Source organism: Scyliorhinus torazame, chromosome 3 (genome assembly GCF_047496885.1).
Source record: "Scyliorhinus torazame isolate Kashiwa2021f chromosome 3, sScyTor2.1, whole genome shotgun sequence".
Lineage (NCBI taxonomy): Eukaryota > Metazoa > Chordata > Chondrichthyes > Carcharhiniformes > Scyliorhinidae > Scyliorhinus > Scyliorhinus torazame.
Genome location: NC_092709.1, coordinates 100,753,980 through 100,778,780, shown reverse-complemented (window position 1 = coordinate 100,778,780; position 24,801 = coordinate 100,753,980). Strand labels below are relative to the sequence as shown.

Below are 24,801 nucleotides of genomic sequence, written 5' to 3'. Positions count from 1 at the left end.
GAAGGCCTCCGTATACACAGGATCTGCTAAGACGAGGAGGAGCGTAACAGACATCTACAGACGCTGAAAGATGCCCTCGTACGAACGGGATATGGCGCTCAACTCATCGATCGACAGTTCCAACGTGCCACAGCAAAAAACCTTACCGGCCTCCTCAGAAGACAAACATGGGACACAACCGACAGAATACCCTTCGTCGTCCAGTACTTCCCCGGAGCAGAGAAACTACGGCATTTTCTTCGCAGCCTTCAACACGTCATTGATGAAGATGAACATCTTGCCAAGGTCATCCCCACACCCCCACTACTTGCCTTCAAACAACCATGCAACCTCAAACAAACCATTGTTTTCAGCAAACTACCCAGCCTTCAGAACAGTGACCACGACACCACACAACCCTGCCATGGCAATCTCTGCAAAACGTGCCAGATCATCGACATGGATACCACCATTACACGTGAGAATACCACCCACCAGGTACGCGGTACATACTCGTGCGACTCGGCCAACGTTGTCTACCTCATACGCTGCAGGAAAGGATGTCTCGAAGCATGGTACATTGGCGAGACCATGCCGACGCTGCAACAATGAATGAACGGACATCGCGCGACAATCACCAGGCAGGAATGTTCCCTTCCAGTCGGAGAACACTTCAGCAGTCAAGGGCTTTCAGCCATGATCTCCGGGTAAGGGTTCTCCAAGGCGGCCTTCAGGACGCGCGACAACGCAAAATCGCCGAGCAGAAGCTTATAGCCAGGTTCCGCACACATGAGTGCGGCCTCAACCGGGACCTGGGATTCATGTTGCATTACATTCATCCCCCACCACCTGGCCTGGGCTTGCGAAATCCTACCATATGTCCTGGCTTGACACAATTCACACCTTTTTAACCTGGGGTTACCCCTATCTCTTGATCTGTAAAGTCTTAATTACCTGCAAATGCTCGTATTCTCAGCATTGTGTGGCATCTTTGAATTTGTCTATATATATGTTTCTGGAACCGACCTCTTCATTCACCTGAGGAAGGAGCAGTGCTCCGAAAGCTAGTGTTTGAAACAAACCTGTTGGACTTTAACCTGGTGTTGTAAGACATCTTACTGTGCTCACCCCAGTCCAACGCCGGCATCTCCACATCATAATTTTCTCCAGACAGAGAAAGCCAGCCATGTCCGATAGCCAGGTCTCCGACTTCGGGGGCCTTGAGTCCATCCATTCTAGTAATATCTGCCCCCGGGCTACCAGGGAAGCAAAGGCCAGAACGTCTGCCTCTTTCTCCTCCTGGATTCCCGGATCCTGCGACACCCCGAAAATCGCCACCTCTGGACTCATTGCCACCCTTGTTTTTAATACCTTGGACATGATGTCAGCAAACCCCTGCCAAAATCCCCTAAGCTTTGGACATGCCCAGAACATGGGGACATGGTTCACCGGCCCCCCTCCGCACGTTTTGCACACCTGTCCTCCACCTCAAAGAATCTGCTCATCCGGGCCACTGTCATGTGAGCCCGATGAACGACCTTGAATTGAATCAGGCTGAGCCTGGCACACGTCGTGTTGACCCTACTCAACGCGTTCGCCCAAAGGCCATCCTCTATCTCTTCCCCCCCAGCTCCTCCTCCCATTTTCACTTCAGCTCCTCGGTCTGTGTCTCCTCTGATCCCATAAGCTCCTTATATATGTCAGAAACACTCCCCTCCCCTATCAATCCTCTAGAAACCACCCTATCCTGAATCCCCCATAGCGGCAGGAGTGGGAAGGTTGATACCTGCCTCCGCAGAAAGTCCCACACCTGCAGATTTCAAAATTTGTTTCCCCCCGCCAATGCAAACTTCTCCTCCAGAGCCCTCATACTCAGAAAGCTCCCCTCTATAAACAAGTCCCCCCCATCCTCTCAATCCCCGCTCTCCGCCAAATTCGGAACCCCCCGTCCATCCTCCCCGGGGCAAACGGGTGATTATTGCAGATTGAGACTAGACCGATGCTCCCACATGTCTCCTCCACGGCCCCCAGACTCTCAAGGCCGCTGGTGAAGTACCGCGCCAGCAGGAATGGCAGTGGCGCAGTTACTCAGCACCCCCAGAATTGTGCCCCTGCAAGAAGCCGCCTCCATACGCACCCATTCCGGGACACCCCCCCCCCCACCCTGCCATTTCCTCATCATGGCTATATTAGCCGCCCAGTAATAATTGCTAAAGTTCGGCAGCGCCAGCCCGCCCTCTTTCCCCCCCCCCCCCCCTGACTCCGCTAAAGCATTGCTAATGTCACTCGCGGGGACTTGCCCCCCCCCCATACAAAGCCCGCTATAACTTTATTGATCCGCTTAAAAAAGGACCGCGGTATGAAGATGGGGAGACATTGAAAAACAAACAGGAATCTCAGGAGGACCGTCATTTTCACCGTTTGAACTCTGCCCGCCAGAGATAATGGGAGCGCATCCCATCTCCGGAAATCCTCCTTCATCTGATCCACCAACCGGGCCAAGTTCAATTTATGTAGCTGGTCCCAATCCCGCGCCACTTGGCTACCCAGGTACCTGAAACTGTCCCCTACCACTCTGAACGGCAGTTCCCCCAGTCGCCTCTCCTGACCCCTCGCCTGGACCACAAACATCTCGCTCTGCCCCATATTGAGCTTATACCCCGAAAACCGGCCAAAATCTCCTAAAATTGCCATAAATTCTTCCATCCCCTCAAATGGATTCGAAATATACAAAAGCAGACCATCCGCATACGGCGAGACTGTGTGCTCCAACTCCCCCCCCCCACCCCGGACCAGCCCCTTGAGGCCCTCAGAGCAATTGCCAGCGGCTCTATAGCCAGCGCAAACAGCAGTGGGGAGAGGGGACATCCCTGTCTTGTCCCCTGGTGCAGTCTAAAAAAAGTCCGAAGTCATCCAGTTCGTCTGTACACTTGCCACAGGAGCCTGGTACAGCAACCTGACCCAGTCAATAAAGCCCCTCCCAAATCCGAACCGCTCCAGAACCTCCCATAAATAATCCCATTCAACCCGGTCAAAAGCTTTCTCCGCATCCATCGTGACCACTACCTCCACCTCCCTTCTCTCCGGGGGCATCATGATCACGTTTAACAGACTTCTTGCATTGGCCACCAGCTGCCTGCCCTTAACGAACCCAGTCAATCCATTGTTGCCAGTTCTGTTCCACAGTATAACTGAGACAGACTTGCACCTTAGAAGCTGGTCAGTGTTAAGGACGGGAGGGCATTTAATCTAAACGGCATTAATTTCTCCTCTCACCACACGTAAGGGGCGGGATTCTCCGTCCCCCGCCGGGTCGGAGAATCGCCGGGGCGGGGGGGGGGGGGGCGGCGTGAATCCCGTCCCGACGCCGGCTGCCGAAATCTCCGGCGCCGGGGACGGTAATCGTGTTGCGCCGGTCGGGGACCATTGGCAGTGCGCCCCCCCCCCCCCCCCCCCGGGGCGATTCTCCACTCCGTGATGGGCCGAGCGGCGGCCAGTTTCCAGCCGGCCCTGCCTGCATAAATCAAACCACGTCCGTACCGGCGGGGTGGGGGGGGGGGGCGCGGAGGGATCTGGCCCAGGGATGTGTCCCCACGGTGGCCTGGCCCGCGATCGGAGCCCGCCGATCCACAGGCGGGCCAGTGTCATGGGGGCACTCTTTCCCTCCGTGCCGGCTACTGTCAACCTCCGCCATGGCCGGCGCGGAGAATAACCCCCCTGTGCATGCGCTGGAATGACGGCAGCACATGCTGGCGCTCCTGCGCATGTGCCAACTCGCGCCGGCCGGCGGAGGCCCTTCTGCGCCGGTTGGCGCGGCGCCAAGTCCTTCCGTGCCGGCTGCCGTGGCGCTAACCCCGCCGGCGCCGGCCTTGCCCCTGAAGGTGCGGGGGATTCCGCACCTTCTGGGCGGCCTGATGCCGGAGTGGTTCACTCCACTCCTCGGCGCCGGTACGGCCCGCCCTGCCAGGTAGGGGGAATCACGCCCAAGGTGTTTTTGCTTATTAATTTTGTCCCTTTGTAAGCGATGGAGTATTTCCCAACTCCTCAGTTTTAGTGTGATCCAATTTTCTGTTAGCCCCACAGCAAACTTGAAATAAGATGAACTAAAAGGGTTAGTTGATTTACACACACTCAAAAATGAGGAGGGTAGCAATGTGGCCTTCTTTTCATTCATACAATAAAAGTGGGATAGAAAAAAGAGAGGTACAAGGCAAAGACCACAGACAAAATAATTACTGTTTCTCGTGAATCCAGAATCTAGTCCAATAATGTATTCTTTCACAGAGTCAGCAGGTTGAAGACTGATGCTGCATAATTCATTTTTCCAGTAGAGATGATTTCCATGATGAGGTAGGCACATAGAGTTGGATTAGTCATGCAGGTGCTGATACAGAAATTCTAGTAGAAACAGTGTAGGTAGGGAGCCAGTTATTCAAACCTGGACAGAGTCATTTTCTGCTTGCTCAATGAAAAATAGCAGTCTGACTTCCGATTGCGGCTATGCAGAGCTAAGTCGCATGTTCGGCAGCTCTCGCTTGGAACGGACTTTTGGGCTCTTTTCAGGGCCCCCAACGGCTTTTGTTCGACTTTTCCCGGTGTGGGAAGAAGATTGCAACATTCCCCCGACAGTGTATGGCTTGGACCAGGAGCGGGGCGACTAAAAACGTGGTGGTGAAGCCAAAGAAAGTGCGAGGGAAGAAGAGCAAGATGGCGGCGGGCGGGGACCAGGCAGCATGGATGCAGTGGGCGCAGGAGCAGGAGGAGGTTATCCAGCGCTGCTTCAGTGAGCTCAAAGTGGACCTGCTGGAGCCGATGAAGGCTTCTATTGATAAGCTGCTGGAGACCCAGACAGCCCAGGGGTGGCGATCCGCGAGGTCCGACAAAAGATCTCAGACAACGAGGACGAGATCTTGGGCCTAGCGGTAAAGGTGGAGGCGCATGAGGTGCTCCACAAGAAATGGCAGGAACGGTTTGAGGAGATGGAGAATCGGTCGAGGCAGAAGAATCTGCGTATCCAGGGCCTCCTGGAGGGGTCGGATGTGGGGGCCTATGTGGTCACCATGTTAAACTCGCTGATGGGAGCGGGTTCCTTCCAGGGACCCCTGGAGCTGGAAGGGGCCCATAGAGTGCTGGCGAGGAGGCCCAAGGCTAACGAGCTGCCGCGGGCGGTGTTGGTGCGGCTTCATCGGTTCACTGATCAGGAGTGCGTACTCAGGTGGGCCAAGAAGGAGAGGAGTAGCAGGTGGGAGAATGCGGAGGTTCAAGTATATCAGGACTGGAGCGCGGAGGTGGCGAAGAGGAGGGCCGGGTACAACCGGGCGAAGGCGGTGCTGCACAGGAAGGGGGTGAAGTTTGGCATGTTGCAGCCGGCGCGACTGTGGGTCACTGACAAGGACTGGCACCATTATTTTGTGTCTCCGGAGGAGGCGTGGGCCTTTGTTCAGGCCGAGAAGCTGGACACAAACTGAGGGTCAGGGTGGGGGGTCGGGCGTGGGGATGGTCGGGGATTGCTGTTATGTTACATTTTGAGGGGGGCTTCTTTGTTCATGTTCAGTTTTGATTCGATTAGAGTGAGTTGGGCACTGTTTTGGTTGGGTCTTTCGGGTGGGCTCTTGGAGGGGGGCAAGTAAACGGAGTAGGGGGTGGATGGCTGGTAGGGGACATGGGGCCCCGCGGGGGAGGGTGAGGCCCGAGTTGGGGGTGAGGGGACTGGGCCTGTAAAAGAAGCTGCGACAGACGAGGCGGGGTCGTGCAGGTGGAAAGCGCGGGCTTTTTCCCGCGCTGAAGGCTGGAGCTGGCGGGGCTGGGAAGCACGGGTTTTTTCCCGCGCTTGGGATGGAAGGGGAGGCGGAGAGCTTGCTGGTGGGTAATGGAGGAGGAGGGGAAGTCCCACAATGGGAGGAGTCGAAGGAGAGGCGGGAGCGGCCGGGGTCAGCAGGAGTCAGCTGACTTGCGGGAGTGCAATGGGGGGAGCGATGCAGCTAGGAGGGGTCCTAGCTGGGGGGGGGCGGGGCCGGGTTGCTGCTGGAATGGTCAAGGGGGAGCTGGAGCGAGTAGAGGGTGTTGGGTCGGGGGTCTGCCGCCGTGGGGAACGGGCCGGGCGTGGGGTGCGGGCGCGTGGCTGGCCGAGGAGAGGTTATGGCTAGTCGGCGGGGGAGAGGGGCGAGTAGCCCCCTGATCCGGCTGATAACCTGGAACGCAAGGGGGCTAAACGGGTCGGTTAAGCGGGCCCGCGTGTTCGCACACCTGGAGGGGCTGAAGGCGGATGTGGTTATGCTCCAGGAGACACACCTGAAGGTGGCAGACCAGGTAAGATTGAGGAAGGGGTTGGTAGGCCAGGTGTTTCGTTCGGGGCTGGATGCCAAAAATTGGGGGGTGGCGATCTTGGTGGGAAAGAGGGTGTCGTTTGAGGCGTCGAGCATTGTGACAGAAAATGGCGGCAGGTACGTAATGGTAAGTGGTAAGCTGCAAGTGGAAAGGGTGCTGCTGGTCAATGTGTACGCCCCGTACTGGGACGATGCGGGTTTTATGCGGCGCATGTTGGGTCGGATCCCAGACTTGGAAGTTGGGGGGGTCTGATAATGGGAGGGGGGGGGGGGGGACTTTAACACGGTGTTGGATCCGGCACTGGATCGCCCCAGGTCTAGGACAGGTAGGAGGCCGGCGGCGGCTAAAGTGCTGAGGGGGTTTATGGACCAGATGGGAGGGGTGGACCCTTGGAGATTTGCAAGGCCGGGGGCTAGGGAATTTTCATTCTTCTCACACGTTCATAAGGCCTATTCCCGGATCGACTTTTTTGTTATGAGCAGGGCGCTGATTGCGAGAGTAGAGGATACTGAGTACTCGGCGATAGCCATTTCGGATCACGCCCTACATTGGGTGGACCTAGAGCTGGAGGAGGAGAGGGACCAGCGCCCGCTGTGGCGCTTGGAGGTGGGGCTGTTGGCGGACAAGGTGGTGAGCAAGCGGGTCCGAAGAAGCATAGAGAGATACCTGGAGGCCAACGATAACGGGGAGGTCCGAGTGGGGATGGTCTGGGGGGCACTGAAGGCGGTGGTTAGGGGAGAGCTGATCTCCATTAGGACCCACAAGGACAGGAGAGAGCAGAGGGAGAGGCTGGTGGGGGAGATGGTGAGGATAGACTGGAGGTATGCGGAGGAGCCCGAGGAAGGATTGTTGAGGGAGAGGCGTAGCCTCCAGGCCGAATTCAACCTGTTGACCACCAGGAAGGCGGAGGCACAGTGGAGGAAGGCCGAGGGGGGCGATTTATGAATATGGGGAAAAGGCAAGTCGGATGCTGGCGCATCAGCTTCGGAAGCGGGACGCAGCTAGGGAGTTTGGGGGAGTTAAGGATAGGGGGGGGAAGTGTGGTGCGGACTGGGGTTGGCATCAATGGGGTCTTCAGGGACTTATATGAGGAACTGTATCGGTCCGAGCCCCCACTGGAGGAGGGAGGGATGGGCCGCTTTCTGGACCAACTGAAGTTCCCGAAGGTGGAGGAGGGACTGGTGGCGGGATTAGGGGCCCCGATTGGGTTGGAGGAGCTGGCCAAAGGGACAGGGAGCATGCAGGCGGGGAAGGCACCGGGGCCGGACGGTTTCCCGGTCGAATTTTACAAAAAATATGTGGACCTGTTGGGCCCGTTGCTGGTTAGGACCTTCAATGAGGCAAGGGGGGGGGGGGGGGGGGGGCATTGACCCCGACGATGTCCCAGGTACTGATCTCCTTGATCCTGAAGCGGGACAAGGATCCCCTGCAGTGTGGGTCTTACAGGCCGATTTCATTGTTAAATGTAGATGCCAAGGTGCTGGCGAAGGTCTTAGCCACGAGAATTGAGGATTGAGTGCCGCAGGTCATCCATGAAGACCAGACTTGGTTCGTGAAGGGGAGGCAGTTGAACGCGAATGTGCGGAGGCTCCTGAACGTTATTATGATGCCGGCGAGGGAGGGGGAGGCAGAGATAGTGGCGGTGAAGGACACTGAGAAAGCCTTCGATAGGGTAGAGTGGGGGTACCTGTGGGAGGTGCTGAACAGGTTCTGGTTTGGGGAGGGGTTCGTCAGGTGGGTTAGGCTGTTGTACGAGGTCCCGATGGCGAGTGTGGCCACGAACGAGAGGAGGTCTGAGTACTTTTGGTTGCATCGAGGGACGAGGCAGGGCTGTCCCTTGTCCCCGCAGCTCTTCGCGCTGGCGATTGAACCCTAACAAGAGCCTGTCGTATGAGAAACGTACCTATTTCACGCAAGCAAAACAAAACTGTACTGTTCTATGTTCTATAGCTTGATCTTGGTTTCGGACAAGGCTTGGCGCAACATCGAGGGCCGAATGGCCTGTTCTGTGCTGTACTGTTCTATGTTCTATGTTCTTGGCCATGGCACTGAGGGAGTCGAGGAACTGGAGGGGGCTGGTGCGGAGTGGGGAGGAGCATAGGGAGTTGCTCTATGCGGACGACTTGCTGCTATATGTGGCGGACCCGGTGGGGGGAATGCCGGAGGTAATGAGGATCCTCAGGGAGTTCGGGGATTTCTCAGGGTACAAGCTCAACATGGGGAAGAGCGAGTTGTTTGTGGTTCACCCAGGGGACCAGGAGAGGGGGATTGGCGAGCTCCCACTAAAAATAGCGGAGAGGAGCTTCAGGTATTTGGGGGTCCAGGTGGCCAGGAGCTGGGGGGCCCTGCATAGACTTAATTTCACGAGGCTGGTGGAGCAAATGGAGGAGGAGTTTAAGAGTTGGGACGCGTTGCCACTGTCCCTGGTGGGTAGGGTGCAGTCAGTCAAGATGACGGTGCTCCCAAGGATTTTGTTCCTGTTCCAGTACCTCCCCATTCTTATCCCGAAGGCCTTCTTTAGGCAGGTCAACAGGGGCATAACGGGATTTGTGTGGGCGCGAGGGACTCTGAGGGTGAGAAGGGTGTTCCTGGAGCGGAGTAGGGATGGGGAGGGGACTGGCGCTGCCCATCCTCTGTGGGTACTACTGGGCCGCCAATGCGGCGATGGTGCGCATGTGGGTGATGGAGGGGGAGGGGGCGGCATGGAAGAGGCTGGAGACGGTGTCTTGTGAGGGTATGAGTGGAGGCGCTGGCAACAGCGCTGCTGCCGCTCCCTCCAATGAGGTATACCAAGAGCCCGGTGGTGGCGGCTGCCCTCAAAATTCAGGGGCAATGGAGGTGGCACAGAGGGGAAGTGGGGGCCTCGGTGTGAAGCCCGATACGGGGGAACCACCAGTTTTTCCCAGGGAGAATAGATGGAGCGTTTTCGGGGTGGCACAGGGCAGGGATAAGAAGGTTGGGAGACCTGTTTGTGGATGGGAAGTTCGCGAGCTTGGGTGAGCTGGAGGAGAAGTACGGGCTCCCCCCGGGGAACACCTTCAGGTACTTACAGGTAAGGGCGATTGCCAGGTGGTGGAATTCCCGCTGCTTCCGCCATGCACGGTACAGGACAGGGTGCTCTCGGGGGCGTGGGTTGGAGAGGGGAAGATCTCGGCAACATACCAGGTGACGCAGGAGGAGGAGGAGGCCTCGGTGGAGGTACTGAAAGGTAAGTGGGAGGAGGAGTTGGGGGAGGAAATCGAGGAGGGGACGTGGGCAGATGCCTTAGGGAGGGTGAACTCTTCCTCTTCGTGCGCGAGGCTCAGCCTCATACAGTTTAAGGTGCTGCACAGGGCACACATGACTGGGACAAGGATGAGCTGTTTTTTGCAGGGAGAGGACAGGTGTGTTAGGTGCTCAGGGAGCCCAGCAAATCACACCCATATGTTCTGCCCAGCCCAGCGCTGGAGGAATTTTGGAAGGGCGTAGCGAGGACGGTGTCGAGGGTGGTAGGATCCAGGGTCAAACCGGGCTGGGGGCTCGCAATATTTGGGGTTGCAGAGGAGCCGGGAGTGCAGGAGGCGAAAGAGGCCGGTATTCTGGCCTTTGCGTCCCTGGTACCCCGGCGAAGGATTCTTCTTCAGTGGAACGATGCGAGGCCCCCAAGCGTGGAATCCTGGATCAATGATATGGCAGGGCTTATTAAATTGGAGAGGGTGAAATTTGCCTTAAGGGGATCGGTGCAAGGGTTTTTCAGGCGGTGGCAACCGTTCTTGGACTTCCTGGCAGAACGGTAGACAATGGTCAGCAGCATCCCGGGGGGGAGGGGGGGTTCTATTTTATTTTTGTTCGTCTATACTGGGGGATCTGAGGGGGTGTATATGTTTGCTATGTGTTTCGGCGGGTGTTAATATATTATTTATGTATAGGGAGGAGGGGGGCACTGGGTTGTTTTGTTTTGTATTTAATTTTATTGGGTTCCTTTTACATTTTGTTGTTGATATTTTGTGAAAACTTAAAAATTATTTAAAAAAAAGTAAAATAGCAGTCCAAGCTTGCCAGCCACACAAGGCAATGCTAGATGTTCCATTAGCTTGTGGCGGGGGGGAAGATAGTCATGTGACTCCCACCACTCCACTTTGGCTTGGAAAAAGATGTATATTCCTTGGTCTTAATTCTTGAGATTGGTAATGTTTCAACCATAAAGAATTTGAAGAGGTTTCCAGGTTCTTTGTACTAGCAGAGACTGGTCATCTCCATTGGCCAGAACTAACCTAAGAAATGTAAGTGACCATTGAACAATTCCCTTGGATTTTGGTCTCTGCAATAATAAGGGTAATTGGTTCTCTTTGAAGACGGTGAGGTGTCAGTTTCTCTGAATGCTAGACCGTTTGTTTTGTTTAGGTCATGGCCAGCTATGGCTCCAGTCATTTTAAAGCCTTTGTCCAGTTTTTCAAAACAATTATAAATTAGCCATGCTGATATATATATTAAAAAGAGTTTGAGGTCTTAGCCCCCTAACAGGGGGGCAATGACAGGGGTTTCCATTTTGTCAGTATATAAATATAAATGCAGATTTTTCTTTCAGTTGAAACGCCATGGGATTTACGGTTCCTCATTATTGTTGATACGGAGTCTGCTGTAAGTTTCAGGGTGCATTTGAACAATTAAAAGGATCTGTATCTTTGAAACATTTAGAAATGTAATTATTCTGAAAGTGCAGGTGTTGTACCTGTGAGCCAGTTCTGACAAGTTTCAGTCTCGGGGTGATGATGCATCCTTTAAATTAAATAAATTTACAATTGGTAGGAGAAAAAAAGAGGAGAAAAAAAATCCCTGAAGAGGAAGAAGGGTACTTTTACCTTCTTTCCCTTCCTACCTTACTCAGTAATTGTGCTGGTTTTGGAGGGACTGAGTCACCTTGTTTACGTTAGAAGTGCCTTGTGGCCTTATATTCTTAAGTCATGAGGGATCCTCCTGCTTGCAGATCCAAGTGGGAAACTGAAACCAAACATTGCAGCAAATATAAGTAGCTTGCAGTTGAATTAGTACTTTAGGTTACAGACAGGGAGTGACATTTCATTTCAAGAGTGTTGTGTTGCCTCTAATGGACGTATTCTACATTTATTCTTCGCCCCATGACATTCAATGGCATTACAATCGCAGAATCCCCCACTACCAACATCCTGGGGGTTACCATTGACGAGAAACTGAACTGGACTAACCACATAAATGCTGCGGCTACCAGAGCAGGTCAGAGGTGAGGAATCCTGCTCACCAATGTTCTTTTGGCAGCACCTTCCAAACCTATGACCATTACCATCTAGAAGGACAAGATCAACAAATACCTGGGAACACCACCCCACCTGGAGGTTCCCCTCCAAGATTCTCACCATTCTTACTTGGAAATATGTCACCATTCCTTCAGTGTCACTGGGTCCAAATCCTGGAACTCTCTCCCTAACTGTGGGTGTACCTGCACCTCAGGGATTGTAGCGGTCCAAGGAGGCAGCTCACCACCACCTTCTCGAGGGTAACTAGGGATGGGCAATAAATGCTGGTCTAGCCAGCGATGCCCACATATAAAAAAACCAAGGTTACCTCTGCTAGGACCTTTGGCCATTAGGGGCAAAGATGCCCAGTGGTGGGCAACCTAGGGGCTGGGGGCGACATGCAGCCTATCAGGCATGACCCACAAGACATTTTGTTGACCATTGCCTACACGAGAGTTGCCACATTCCGTCCAGTTTTTTCCTACCAGTATAACTAAAGTGACACACACGTAAAGCAAGTGCATGTGAAGTGAGGTGTGCGCTGAGTGCACACATTGTCTCTGTGCCCTACCTCTGCGTCCAATCGAAGTGTAAATATTTATTTTTTACCATTTGAAGTTGATATTTCTATTAATATAGGAATGATTAAGCATTTTCTATAACTTGTTATAAAATATTCAGCGGGTATTAAATGTATCCAGTCTTATTCATGCGGTCATGGCCAGTGAACATGCCCGATCTCAATCTTGCAGTCCACTGAAACGAAGGAGGGCCACTCATGTGGCCCATTCACTAGCCTAGGTCGCCCATCACTGCTGTAGCCTGGAGGGCAGTGTATAAATAGAACATTATCGCCATATTTCACAGCTAATTTGGAATTATCCCAACATCACTAATTAAAGGGCTTGGCTGTTACAGATACTTGATACCATGTAATCACATGATGTTGAGCCAGCGTGGGGCCGTGAGGGAAAGAGACTGCTACTCCGCGTCTGCTGCCAAGTTGCTTGCCTTAACTCCAGCCTGCTGTAATTCTGGTATCCGGATGATCCGTGGAGAACATGAGGGTGAATACTTCCTGGGATCAAAGATCACTGTTCCATCCCATACTGCCAGTGCAGGTAGAAGTTAATTTTTTCTTGGCATGTTGTTTTGTTCAATCTTGTGTTGTGTAAAAATTTGCACCCATTTGCGAAATTGGCATTGCGTTCTCTACAGAGATTATGTACCTTACAATGAAAACAACCTAAATGGCCACAAGGAGGTGGTGACAGCTGATATTTCTTTCTAAACAAGCTGAATTTATCCTTTGAGTTCGAGGTGACTCAGACAGTATTGAATTGGTGGGTTAATGAATGTAGAATCACATTCAGGAGACTCCAATTTTGTAGAAGCATATACCTTTTTTGTTTCTGACTCCAACCAATTATGTTAGCGACAGTCCCAGCATGTATTACTGTGAGATGCCAATTCTCCCTTGTTAGTCCTTTTAAACTTCCTGAAACCCTGTTTTTGTTTATTTTACAATCAATTCTGTTATTCTGACTTTTTTAAAGTGTAGAAATATTCCACATTGTGAAAAAGGGTCACAACGCACTTTATTTTTCTAAAGTATGTAGTTATAGTAACGAACCCAATAAGCTTGATTATATAATAATCTTTAATAATAATCTAACACTGCAATGAAGTTACTGTGAAAAGCCCCTAGTCGGCACATTCCGGAGCCTGTTCAGGTACACGGAAGGAGAATTCAGAATGTCCAAATTACCTAACAGCAGGCCTTTCGGGACTTGTGGGAGGAAACCGGAGCACCCGGAGGAAACCCACGCAGACACGGGGAGAACGTGCAGACTCCGCGCAGACAGTGACCCAAGCGGGAATTGAACCTGGGACCCTGGCACTGTGAATCAACAGTGCTAACCACTGTGCTACCATGCCACCCATATGTCAGTTACTGGTCAATTTAGTGCTCAAAGCATATGCCACAGAAGGTTGAAGCTAGCCAGTTCATTACACACTAAGTTTTAGATTTCTATTGAAGGAGCGGCAGAATTGGAAGCCAGGCACTCCATGCACTAAAACAGGCATCAGGAAGCCTATTTCCTGGGGCTGCTCTGCCACGCCTTCTAGTGGTCAGTTCAACAAAACGTCCTTTTTAAGAGGAGTCCTGGCAGGTTCTGAGAAGAGGTTACTTGACCTCCTCTTGGTTTTTGGTACACATGTCTAATGCTGGAAACAATCTAGACTTGTACATGATTGAGGTAGCCGAGGATGCCTGGTGTCGATCATAGATCATAGAATTTACAGTGCAGAAGGAGGCCATTCTGCCCATCGAGTCTGCACCGGCTCTTGGAAAGCGCACCCTACCCAAGGTCAACACCTCCACCCTATCCCCATAACCCAGTAACCCCACACAACACTAAGGGTAATTTTGGACACTAAAGGCAATTTATCATGGCCAATCCACCTAACCTGCACACCTTTGGACTGTGGGAGGAAACCGGAGCACCCGCAGGAAACCCACGCACACACGGGGAGGATGTGCAGACTCCGCACAGACAGTTACCCAAGCCGGAATCGAACCCAGGACCCTGGAGCTGTGAAGCAATTGTGCTATCCACAATGCTACCGTGCTGCCCATGGAAGTGTCGCCCACTTGAGGAAGCATTTTCAGAAAAGTGGAAAGAAAATTTTGGGGAGAATCAAATAAGGTTTTTTTTTAAATGTACACCGTACAGATTCTTTATCACTTGATGTTTTCCATAGTATTGACTTCAGTCCCATTTTCTTTCAGGTTCTGAGGGAATTATGGAATGTGTACAAATTCCAGGTGATTGGACCAGACTGCGAAAGCCACTAGATATCAGTTACCTGCAGTACCTGTGGGAGGCTCGGGTGAACATCACCACCTGTATGAAAAACTGTAGAGTGTGGTCTGCACCTTACGATGGGGAAAATCCAGATACTGAAGTTGTTTCCTTGGTATTGTCAGAGGACACCAGCAAACTCAATAGCAAAACATCAACTAAAGGCCATCACAACTCTGTCCTCAGGAGGACTAGGTTGAAGTCCAGTTCCACCAGGGAAAGGATGCAACTGGACCTGGAATGGGATAACAGCTACGACACTGGAATGTCCCCAGGGTCCGATGAAGACTCTGCGCAGCCTTACTTACCTTTTTCAGTTAAGCAAGACACTGGGAACAGTACACAACCAGTAGGTCCTCCCAAGCACATTCAGGAGATGAAGAAAAGTGCATTAATGCTCATTAGAGGCTCTTACATTGAGGAATCAGATTTTCATGATGATGTTATGGTTTATCGACTCTGTGCAGAAAAAGATACTCAGGATAATGTTGAAAGTGATTCCAAAAATGTTAAAAGATCAGCTTCTGTGAAAAGCACAGATCAGAAAACACTGACGAATGATGGGCCTGCCAATAGGACATTGCAGAGCATATCAAGGAACATTGTTTCAGAGAAACAGACCACTGAGAGTGTAGAATCTGAGCAGGGCACAGAAATGGAGCATTCAGGTCAGGGACCTGCACAAATGGAAAAGAAACAGGAAGACCATGTACATGTATCAAACACTGAGTCCAAGTGCTCCAACCAGCATACCTTGAATGTTGAAACTGATGATTTCCTTTCGCAGTATCAGGATCTTCTTGCAAAGCTAAACTCTAATCCTGGTGACTCAGTGATACTGAAGCAGAACCCATCTGAACCCAGCACTCCTACAGAAGAGGAAGATGATTTTGAGAAGTTTTCTGATCCCTCTCTTTCTGACAATATAACTTTTCCATTTGGTCCAAAGGTTCACCTGATGTATCCCAATAATCCTGCTAGAATACATGGAGCTCCATTCACAGGTAATTTTTTTGATTTCATTTAACGCAGAGCAAGCCCGCAGGGCCAAGTGGTCTACTCCTGCTCCTAATATGCATGTTTGTATCGGAATTGTAGAAATAGGGGAACAGAACATGGTGCAATTTGTCTACATCCAAGCTTCATGCATGTGGCAACCATCATTGGCCATTCCAATGGTTCAGTGAGTTTATTTAGGCATCTCCTGTAGCACTCTTGCTTTGGTGTCAGAACAATTATGGGTTCAAGTCCAACTGCAGAGCTGAGATCACAAAATCTAAGCTGACACTCCATTGCAGCGCTGAAGGAGTGTTGCATTGTTGGATAAGATGATAAACTGAAGGCTCATCTGCCCTCTCGAGTGGATGTAACAGATCTCTTGGCACTATTTGGAGATGGACAGGGCACCCTTCCCAATGTCCTGGCCAATATTTATTCCTCAATAAACTCAGATTATCGGTGCTGTTTATGGAACATTGCTTAATGCAGATTTGCTGTCAGATTTCCTATTATACCACAGTAAATGCACTTTTTTAAAAAAAGTACTTGATCAATTGTAAACTGCTTTTGAACATTCTGAGATGTTCAAGAAAGTTGCGACATGAATCCAGAGCTTTTTAATTTCTTTCAATTCATTGAGTTTCAAAGTCATACAAACCGGGTACATCTCCAGTTTGAATCTTGATCTGAATGAAAATGAGCTTACAACACTCCAACAGTCATGGTTGATGTAGTTTCTAACTGTTTAGATTAAAGTGTTCAAACAGAAGTATAAGGTAAAGGATTGAATCAAGCAAATAATCAATAAGACAATGTCAAAGTGAATATCTTGGAAAGGCATATTCTCATAAAGTTTATTTTGAATTTAAACTTGAAATGAACCCCACCACTGCAGATGGTGAAATTTGAATTCAACAAAAAAAAAATCTGGAATTTCAAGTCTTAATGGTGACCATGAAACCATTGTTGATCGCCTTACAAAATCCATCTAGTTCGCTAATGTCCTTTAGGGAAAGAAATCTACCATCCTTACCTGGTCTGGTCTACACGTGACTCCAGACCCACAGCAAAATGGTTGACTCTTAACTGCCTCTGAAATGGCCAAGCAAGGCATTCCGTTGAGGGGCACTTAGCGATGTGCAACAAGTGCTGGCCTAGCCAGCGACACCCATGTCCCATGAATGGATTTTTTGAAAATCAGGAGAACGCAACCAGCTGTACGACGTAGAGGGCAAGGATTTATATAGCACCTCGGGAAATCGCAAAGAATGGTATACTTTCAAAGTAACTGTTTTGTAGGCAAACAGCGAGGTCCTACACACCACAAAGACCACATCATTTATTTAATTATTATTATTTAAAAAATAATTTAGAGTACCCAATTCATTTTTTTTCCCATTAGGGGGCAATTTAGCGTGGCCAATCCACCTACCCTGCACATCATTGAGTTGTGGGAGCGAAACCCACGCAAACACGGGAAGAATGTGCAAACTCCACACGTACAGTGACCCAGAGCCGGGATCAAACCTGGGTCCTCGGGCCGTGAGGCAGCAGTGCTAACCACTGCGCCACCATGCTGCCCCCCCCCCCCTGGCTGCCCTAATTTATTTAATTATTAACCTGGTTATGGAATTGGCTGAGCTGAGGGAGACAGAGTCGAAATAATGGGCAGGTACTCTAACTGGCATGGTGTGACCACCGGTGTCTGCAAGAATCTGTGTTGGGGCCTCAAATATCCACCATATTCATTAACCACTCCGGTAGTATTGCGAAACATCGTGCAGTCAGGAAATCCTTCAGAGATGAGAAGGGGTACAATTTTTTTTTCTGTAAGCTTTGGAAATTCTACATATAAATTTGGAAGCAAGAATATACTGTAGCCCAACTCCTTAATATTGGACCACTAACTTCAAATAAAACTGAATTAACATTGCAAAGGAAGCATTGAAAACATCCACATTCAAAGTCCGTTCTGAATGCATTTTTTCAGTTCCGTTGACAGGGTTCACTCTTGCTTTACAATGCTCTTTAAAATCTATGTATATTGTAAAGAGACTGTAATTTACTTAATTGAAGCATTGTTTTCAGTTCCACCATCTCTCACCCTTGCGTTCTGTGTTGCTGCATTGCATTTAAATAGTCCAGTTGCTAGACCTGAGGGGCACATTGGTGCTTATAGATATTATTTATGATTGCCGTTTCCCACTGTTATAGTTCCAGAAATCCTGGCTATGGAATTGTCCAGATGCTTCCCCAATTGCAGGGGGGGGGGGGGGTACAGAATATCTGTGGTTCAGACAATTCGAGCCACTAATATCTGTTACTCTGGAACCAGTTTGGGACTAACTGTGCTTTTAAAAAAGCGAATTTCATCTGGGCCTTATTTCCACAATTTTTAAATGTTCGTAAAATTTTGAAAAGGTACGTTAAATGTTTCTGTGGTAAGAAATTAGATGCTGCTGCTTGCTTTTATAAAAATATTACTAGATCAGAGGTGGTGATTTTTGGGGTGTCGGAAGACCCGGGAATCCAGGAGGAGAAAGAGGCAGATGTTCTGGCCTTTGCTTCCCTGGTAGCCCAGCGACTGATATTATTAGCTTGGAGGGACTCAAAGCCCCCGAAGTCGGAGGCCTGGTTAACTGACATGGCGAGCTTTCTCGGCCAAGAGAAGATTAAGTTCGCCTTGAGAGGGTCAGTGTTAGGGTTCGCACGGGGTGGCAACCATCCATCGACTTTTTCGCGGATAATTAATCGTCAGCAGGGGGTGGGGTGGGTGGGAGGGGGGGTGGACGGGGAGGGTTAGGGTAATGTAGAATAGGGGGTCAATTAGGCGGGTCTTGGCGGGATGGGAGCCGGTGTTTGCACTATGTTTATTGTTCTTTGTACATTGTTTTATACTGTTGTTGTTTGTAATGCCAAAAATACCTCATTAAAATTGTTTGTTTAAAAAAATATATATTACTAGACCTCCTATAATTGGTCATTTTCCATGTGAGTCGAGACATGGACTGTCAGCTGGGTGTTTATATTATTCTGACCTCTCCCAATGTCCAACACATGAAAGTGATCGAAGATTCAGTAGGGGACCATTTCAGGAATAGTGACCATAATTCCGTAAGTTTTAAGGTACTCAGAGATAAAGATAAGAGTAGTCCTCAGATGAAGGTGCTAAATTGGGCGATTGCTAATTTCAACAATATTAGACAGGAACTGAGGAATGTAGATTTAGGTAAATCAACATCTGACATGTGGGGGTCTTACCATGTGATTGGTATTTAGGACCCAGCACGTTTCTGGATGGCGAGTTTCAGGAACCTTGGATAACGAGGGATATTGTGTGCCGAGTCAAAAAGGAAGCATTCGTAAGGTCTAGAAGGCTGAGAACAGACACTTGAAGAATATAAAGAAAGTAGGAAGGAACGTATACCAGGCGTTAGAAGGGCTAAAGGGGGTCATGAAAAGGGTCAAAAAATCCTTGGCAAACCGGATTAAGGAGAATCCCAAGGCATTTTATATTTTGTAAGGGCCCCGAAGAATCCAGCACGAGTTTTAAGGATACAAAATAATAAAGTTTATTTACTATAACAATATATACATAGCAGTAGCAGTAACTTCCCTTGCTACCTTCTCCTTCCTCTTGGTTCCTGGACTGGCCAGCTTATTTATAGTAGGAGTTTCTCCGCCCCCCTCATTGGGGAAGTTCATACTCCCATAGGATTGTGGGATAATCATTAGTCCCCAGCCAATCGTCAGTAGGCAGGTTATAACATCCCTCCCCCCCAAAGTCCAAGGAATCCACCGTAGGCCCTGGCGAAGGGAGGCGTCGAACTCGTTTGGCCGCAGGCCGGACGCCATTTGCACGCGGCGCTGGATCAGGCGGCGTATAACGAGACGGAGACCAGCGCTTCCGTGATGAACGGCGCGGTTGTACATCCACGGCCTGTGGACCCGAGGATTCCCCCTCTGATTCATCCTGTGTCTCCATCTCTGAGTCAGAGTCTGCTGCCTCCGTCATGTCAGCGTCTCTGTCCCCATTCGGTCCCGTCATGACCTGCGCAGGCTTTGAGTGAGGCACCAGTGGAAGATTTGGAGGACTACCTTCCCTTGTTTCTGGTCTTTGCCGCTGTTGAACTGAGCTCCGGGGGCGGGGAATCTTTTGCGGGGATGATCTTCTGGACCGGACGTGGTCTACATGTTTTCGCTGGATACGACCCTGGGCTTGCACTTGGTACGATATAGGGCCCGTTTGGCGAAAGATTACCCCAGGAACCCATTGGGCACCACCAGCAAAATTCCGCACGAATACTGGGTCACCGGGCGCAAACTGCCGAATCGGACGATGCTGAGACAATCCCGGTCCCTGCCGTTCTTGTGTGCGGCGTACTTTTGCGCCAATGTCCGGGAAGACCATACTAAGGCGGGTGCGAAGTCTCCGGCCCATTAGGAGTTCTGCGGGAGCTACCCCAGTCACTGTATGGGGGGTGGTCCTGTACGTAAACAAAAACCGAGCCAGTCTCGTGTCCATTGATCCGGAAGACTGCTTCTTTAGGCCTCTTTTGAATGTTTGCACTGCACGCTCTGCCAACCCATTTGAAGCCGGGTGGTAAGGGGCAGTGCGGATATGGCGGATGCCGTTCATCTTTGTAAACCTAGCAAACTCTTCACTCGTGAATGGAGTGCCATTATCCGTGACCAGCACCTCGGGGAGGCCATGCGTGCTAAATGATAAACGCATTTTTTCAATTGTTGCGCAGGACGTTGTCCCCTGCATCTTATGCACCTCCAGCCATTTGGACTGGGCGTCAATTAGTAGAAGGAACATGGATCCCTGAAAAGGGCCTGCGAAATCTGCATGTAAGCGTGCCCAAGGCCGCCCTGGCCATTCCCAGTGATGTAGGGGCGCGGCCGGCGGAAGCTTCTGATGCTCCTGGCAAATGGAGCAGTTTTGGGCCACCTTCTCAATGTCGGTGTCGAGGCCTGGCCACCAGACATAACTCCGGGCCAACATTTTCATCTTGGTCACGCCCGGATGCCCATTGTGCAAGTCTGATAATATCAGCTCCTGGCCTTTTTCCGGGACAACCACACGCGTCCCCCACAAGAGGATGCCGTCTTCCACGCTGAACTCTGACAGCTTGGAGGAAAATGCCCGTAACTCGCCTGGGAGCTGTCTATGCTGCCCACCATACAGGACTATGTGCCGAACCTTTGACAGGACTGGCTCCGTCTGGGTCCACTCACGGATCTGTGATGCCGTGACAGGCAAGGTGTCCATAAAATTTAGGGTTGCGACCACCTCACCGGTCGTGGGGGTCGACATGGGGCCGGTCGATAAAGGCAATCGGCTCAGTGCGTCGGCATTTGCTATCTGCGTACCTGGTTTGTGCTCCAGAGAATACTCATATGCAGCAAGCAACAAAGCCCAGCGCTGGATCCGTGCAGAAGCAATGGGCGGTATCGGCTTATCCTCTCTGAAGAGTCCCAGCAGGGGCTTATGATCAGTCACGATAGTGAAATGGCGGCCGTACACATACTGGTGGAAGCGTTTCACCGCGAAAACCACTGCCAGGCCCTCCTTCTCGATCTGCGCGTACTTCTTCTCCGCTGCATTCAATGTGCGGGAGGCGAAAGCTATCGGTCGCTCGGCCCCGTTCTCCATCTTGTGGGACAGGACAGCCCCAATACCATACGGGGATGTATCACATGTGACGAGCAAAGGCTTTCCCGGATCACAGTGGGTTAGTAACCCAGATGACGACAATTGTTGCTTTACCCGCCGGAAAGCGGTTTCTTGCGGCTGACCCCAAACCCAGGTGTGATTTTTCTTTAGCAGCAGGTGTAAGGGGGCCAGCGTAGTTGCCAGATTGGGGAGGAACTTCCCGTAATAGTTTACGAGACCGAGAAAAGAACGAAGATGCGAAGTGTCAGTCGGGGTGGGGGCATGTTGAATTGCACGCACCTTCTCTGCGACGGGGTGCAGACCCTCGCGGTCCACCCGATAACCTAGGTAGACTACTTCTTTTGCCTGAAATACGCACTTTGTGTGACGTAAACAGACTCCAGCCTCCGAAAGGCGTTTAAGGACAGCCTCCAGATTTTCCAAATGCTCTTGCTCCGACGTCCCTGTAATCAACACGTCATCTAGGTAGACAGCCACACGTGGTAAACCTCTCAAAATGCCCTCCATAACACGTTGAAAAATTGCGCAGGCAGAGGATACTCCAAAGGGCAACCGTGTATATTCATACAGGCCCCGGTGTGTGTTAATTGTTACATATGGTCGGGAGGCAGGGTCCAGCTCCAACTGCAGGTAGGCGTGACTCATATCTAATTTTGTGAATGAGAGTCCGCCTGCAAGTTTCGCGTAGAGATCCTCTATGCGAGGCATTGGGTATCGGTCGAGTCGGGAAACAGTATTCACTGTAAGTTTATAATCGCCACACAAGCGAACTGTGGCATCTGGCTTCATTACTGGCACAATTGGTGCTGCCCAGTCAGCAAAACGGACAGGCCTGATAATACCTAAACTCTCCAAACGAGTGAGCTCCCCTTCTACCTTCTCGAGCAAAGCGTAAGGCACTGGGCGCGCCCGGAAATAGCGCGGTGTGGCTCCTGGTTCAACTTGGATACGGGCTACGGCCCCTTTTATTTTCCCCAGACCAGGCTGGAATACCTCTGGGTATCGTCCTAGCACCTCAGTCAACCCTCCAGAAACTGTTTGGAGGATGTGCTGCCATTGCAACCGCAAATGGCGCAACCAGTCCCGACCCAGCAGGCTGGGCCCATGGCCACGCACTACGATAAGTGGGAAACGCCCCTCCTGGCGTCCATAGACAACAGGGGTCATTGTAGTTCCTGCAATGTCCAGTGGTTCCCCCGTGTAGGTGGCCAACCTGGCCTGTGAGTCAGTTAGTGTAAGGGTCTGTATACCCTGCTTGATGCGGTCGAATGTCCTCTGGGCGATCACGGAGACCGCTGCGCCAGTATCCAACTCCATCTCCAGCGGGTGACCATTGACCCGTACTGTCACCTTAATGGGGGCCACACGGGGAGCTGCCACACAATGCAGCTGCAGGCAGTCGTCCTCCGTCTCCACGTCCTCAGGAGTGGTCGCCGCAGGTTCATCCACATGGAAGGTACGGCCTCTGGGCTGGTCCCAGTTACGGCCCCTGGGCTGGTCCCAGTTTCGGTCGGAACGACGGCGCCTCTGGCGTCCCCAGGACCGCCGTCCGCGACGGGGTCGGCGCCTACAAGTCTGACACGGACATGGCTCCTCATCCATTGGCTCTGGAGAAGGCTCCCTTCGGGGAGGAATGTCCGATGGCCACTGGCGTCGGTCTGGTCGTTGCCTCGCCCAAGGTACCGCAGGAGTGCGGGGGGACGTTTTTGGGCGGAAAGGGTTTCGCCCCAAGGCATGCACTTCCATTCCCTGTAGCTCCTGTACTCCTCGCTCTGCGCTCTCTCGGGACAAGACTATTTGTATTGCCTGTTGAAAAGTCAATGTTGGCTCTGCTAACAACTTTCTCTGGGTGGCCGCATTGTTAATACCGCAAACCAAACGGTCGCGTAACATTTCTGACAAGGTCTCACCATAGTCACAGTATTCCGCAATCCCGCGTAGCCTGGATAAAAAATCGGCAAGGGATTCTCCAGGGGTCCTCTCAGCGGTATTAAACCGGTAACGCTGGACTATCGTGGACGGGGTTGGGTTAAAGTGTTGCCCCACTATATTCACAAGTTCGTCAAACGTTTTGGTGTCCGGCGCAGCTGGGTACGTAAGGCTCCTAATCACCCCAAACGTATGCGGTCCGCAGGCGGTGAGCAATATGACCACCTGGCGCTCGTTTTCAGTGATATTGTTTGCCCGGAAATAGTAACGCATCCGTTGCGTGTACTGGTTCCAGCTTTCCAGCGCAGCATCAAAAACATCCAAACGTCCGTACAGAGGCATGGTATAATAGAAAACAACTTCCAACCTGTATCCAACAAAAATCCAGGGAGGTGGCTTCAGCAGTGTAGACAGCTATTCACTTTTACCTTCGTCGCCAGTTTTGTAAGGGCCCCGAAGAATCCAGCACGAGTTTTAAGGATACAAAATAATAAAGTTTATTTACTATAACAATATATACATAGCAGTAACTTCCCTTGCTACCTTCTCCTTCCTCCTGGTTCCTGGACTGGCCAGCTTATTTATAGTAGGAGTTTCTCCGCCCCCCTCATTGGGGAAGTTCATACTCCCATAGGATTGTGGGATAATCATTAGTCCCCAGCCAATCGTCAGTAGGCAGGTTATAACATTATACATATATAAAGAGCAAAAGGGTAGAACCATAGAATTCCTACAGCGCAGAAAGAGACCATTCGGCGGCCCATCATGTCTGCGCAGACCATTCGAAAGAGCACTCCACCCACTCCCCCTTCCACCTCGCCCTATCCCTGTAATCTAACCTGCACATCCCTGGACACTAAAGGGCAATTTAGCATGGCCAATCCACCTAACCCGCACATCTTTGGACTGTGGGAGGAAACTGGAGCAATCGGAGGAAACCCACGCAAACATGGGGAGAACGTGCAGACTCCGCACAGACAATGGGTCCCTGGCGCTGTGAGGCAGCAGTGCTAATCACTGTGCCACCGCACCGCCCACTTGAGAGAAAATAATACTCCTCATCTTCACCTTAGATGGGAGACCCATTACTTTTAAACTCCCACAAGGGGAAACATCTTTTCAACATCCACCTTGTCAAGTCCCCTCAGGATCTTTATATGTTTCAATCAGATCATCTCTTAATCTTCTAAACTCCAATGGATAAAGGACCAGCCTGTCCAACTGTTCCTCATAACTCCTACATCCCAGGTATCGGTCACGTGAACCTTCACTGAACTTCTTCTAATGCCTTTCTTAAATAAGGAGACAAAAACTATACACAATATGGTTGTATCTCACCAACACCCTGCACAATTGTAGTAAAACATCCCTACTTTTAAATTCCATCCCCCTTCCAACAACAACATTCCATTTGACTTCCTGAATCACTTGCAGTTCTTGCATATTAACTTTTCCGAGCCAGAGGACTGAGGAGGGAATCTGTGTGTGAAGCCAGAGGAATTGGCGAGGTAATAAATGAGTACTTTGCATCAGTATTCACAAAGAGGAGGACTTGGTGGATGATGAGTCTAGGGAAGGGTAGGTAGATATTCTGGATCATGTCAATATCAAAAAGGAGGAGGTGTTGGGCGTCTTAAAAAGCAATATGGTAGATAAGTCCCCAGGGCCTGATGGGATCTACCCAGAATACTGAGGGAGGCAATTGCTTGGGCCTTGACAGAAGTCTCTGTATCCTCATTGGGAGGCCCCAGAGGACTGGGTATTAGTC

General features: G+C 50.9%; 1 protein-coding gene across 7 annotated transcripts in view; it reads left to right on the top strand.

Annotated features, from left to right (window-relative positions):
- fhip1aa (FHF complex subunit HOOK interacting protein 1Aa) overlaps positions 1-24,801 on the top strand; it is a 263,629-nt gene that overhangs the window by 206,935 nt on the left and 31,893 nt on the right. For all 7 annotated transcript variants that reach the window (XM_072496072.1, XM_072496070.1, XM_072496068.1 and 4 more), the window contains 2 exons: positions 12,477-12,679; positions 14,353-15,429. In XM_072496072.1, coding sequence (XP_072352173.1) covers positions 12,477-12,679; positions 14,353-15,429 — 1,280 coding nt within the window. The remainder of the gene's footprint in view (positions 1-12,476; positions 12,680-14,352; positions 15,430-24,801) is intronic.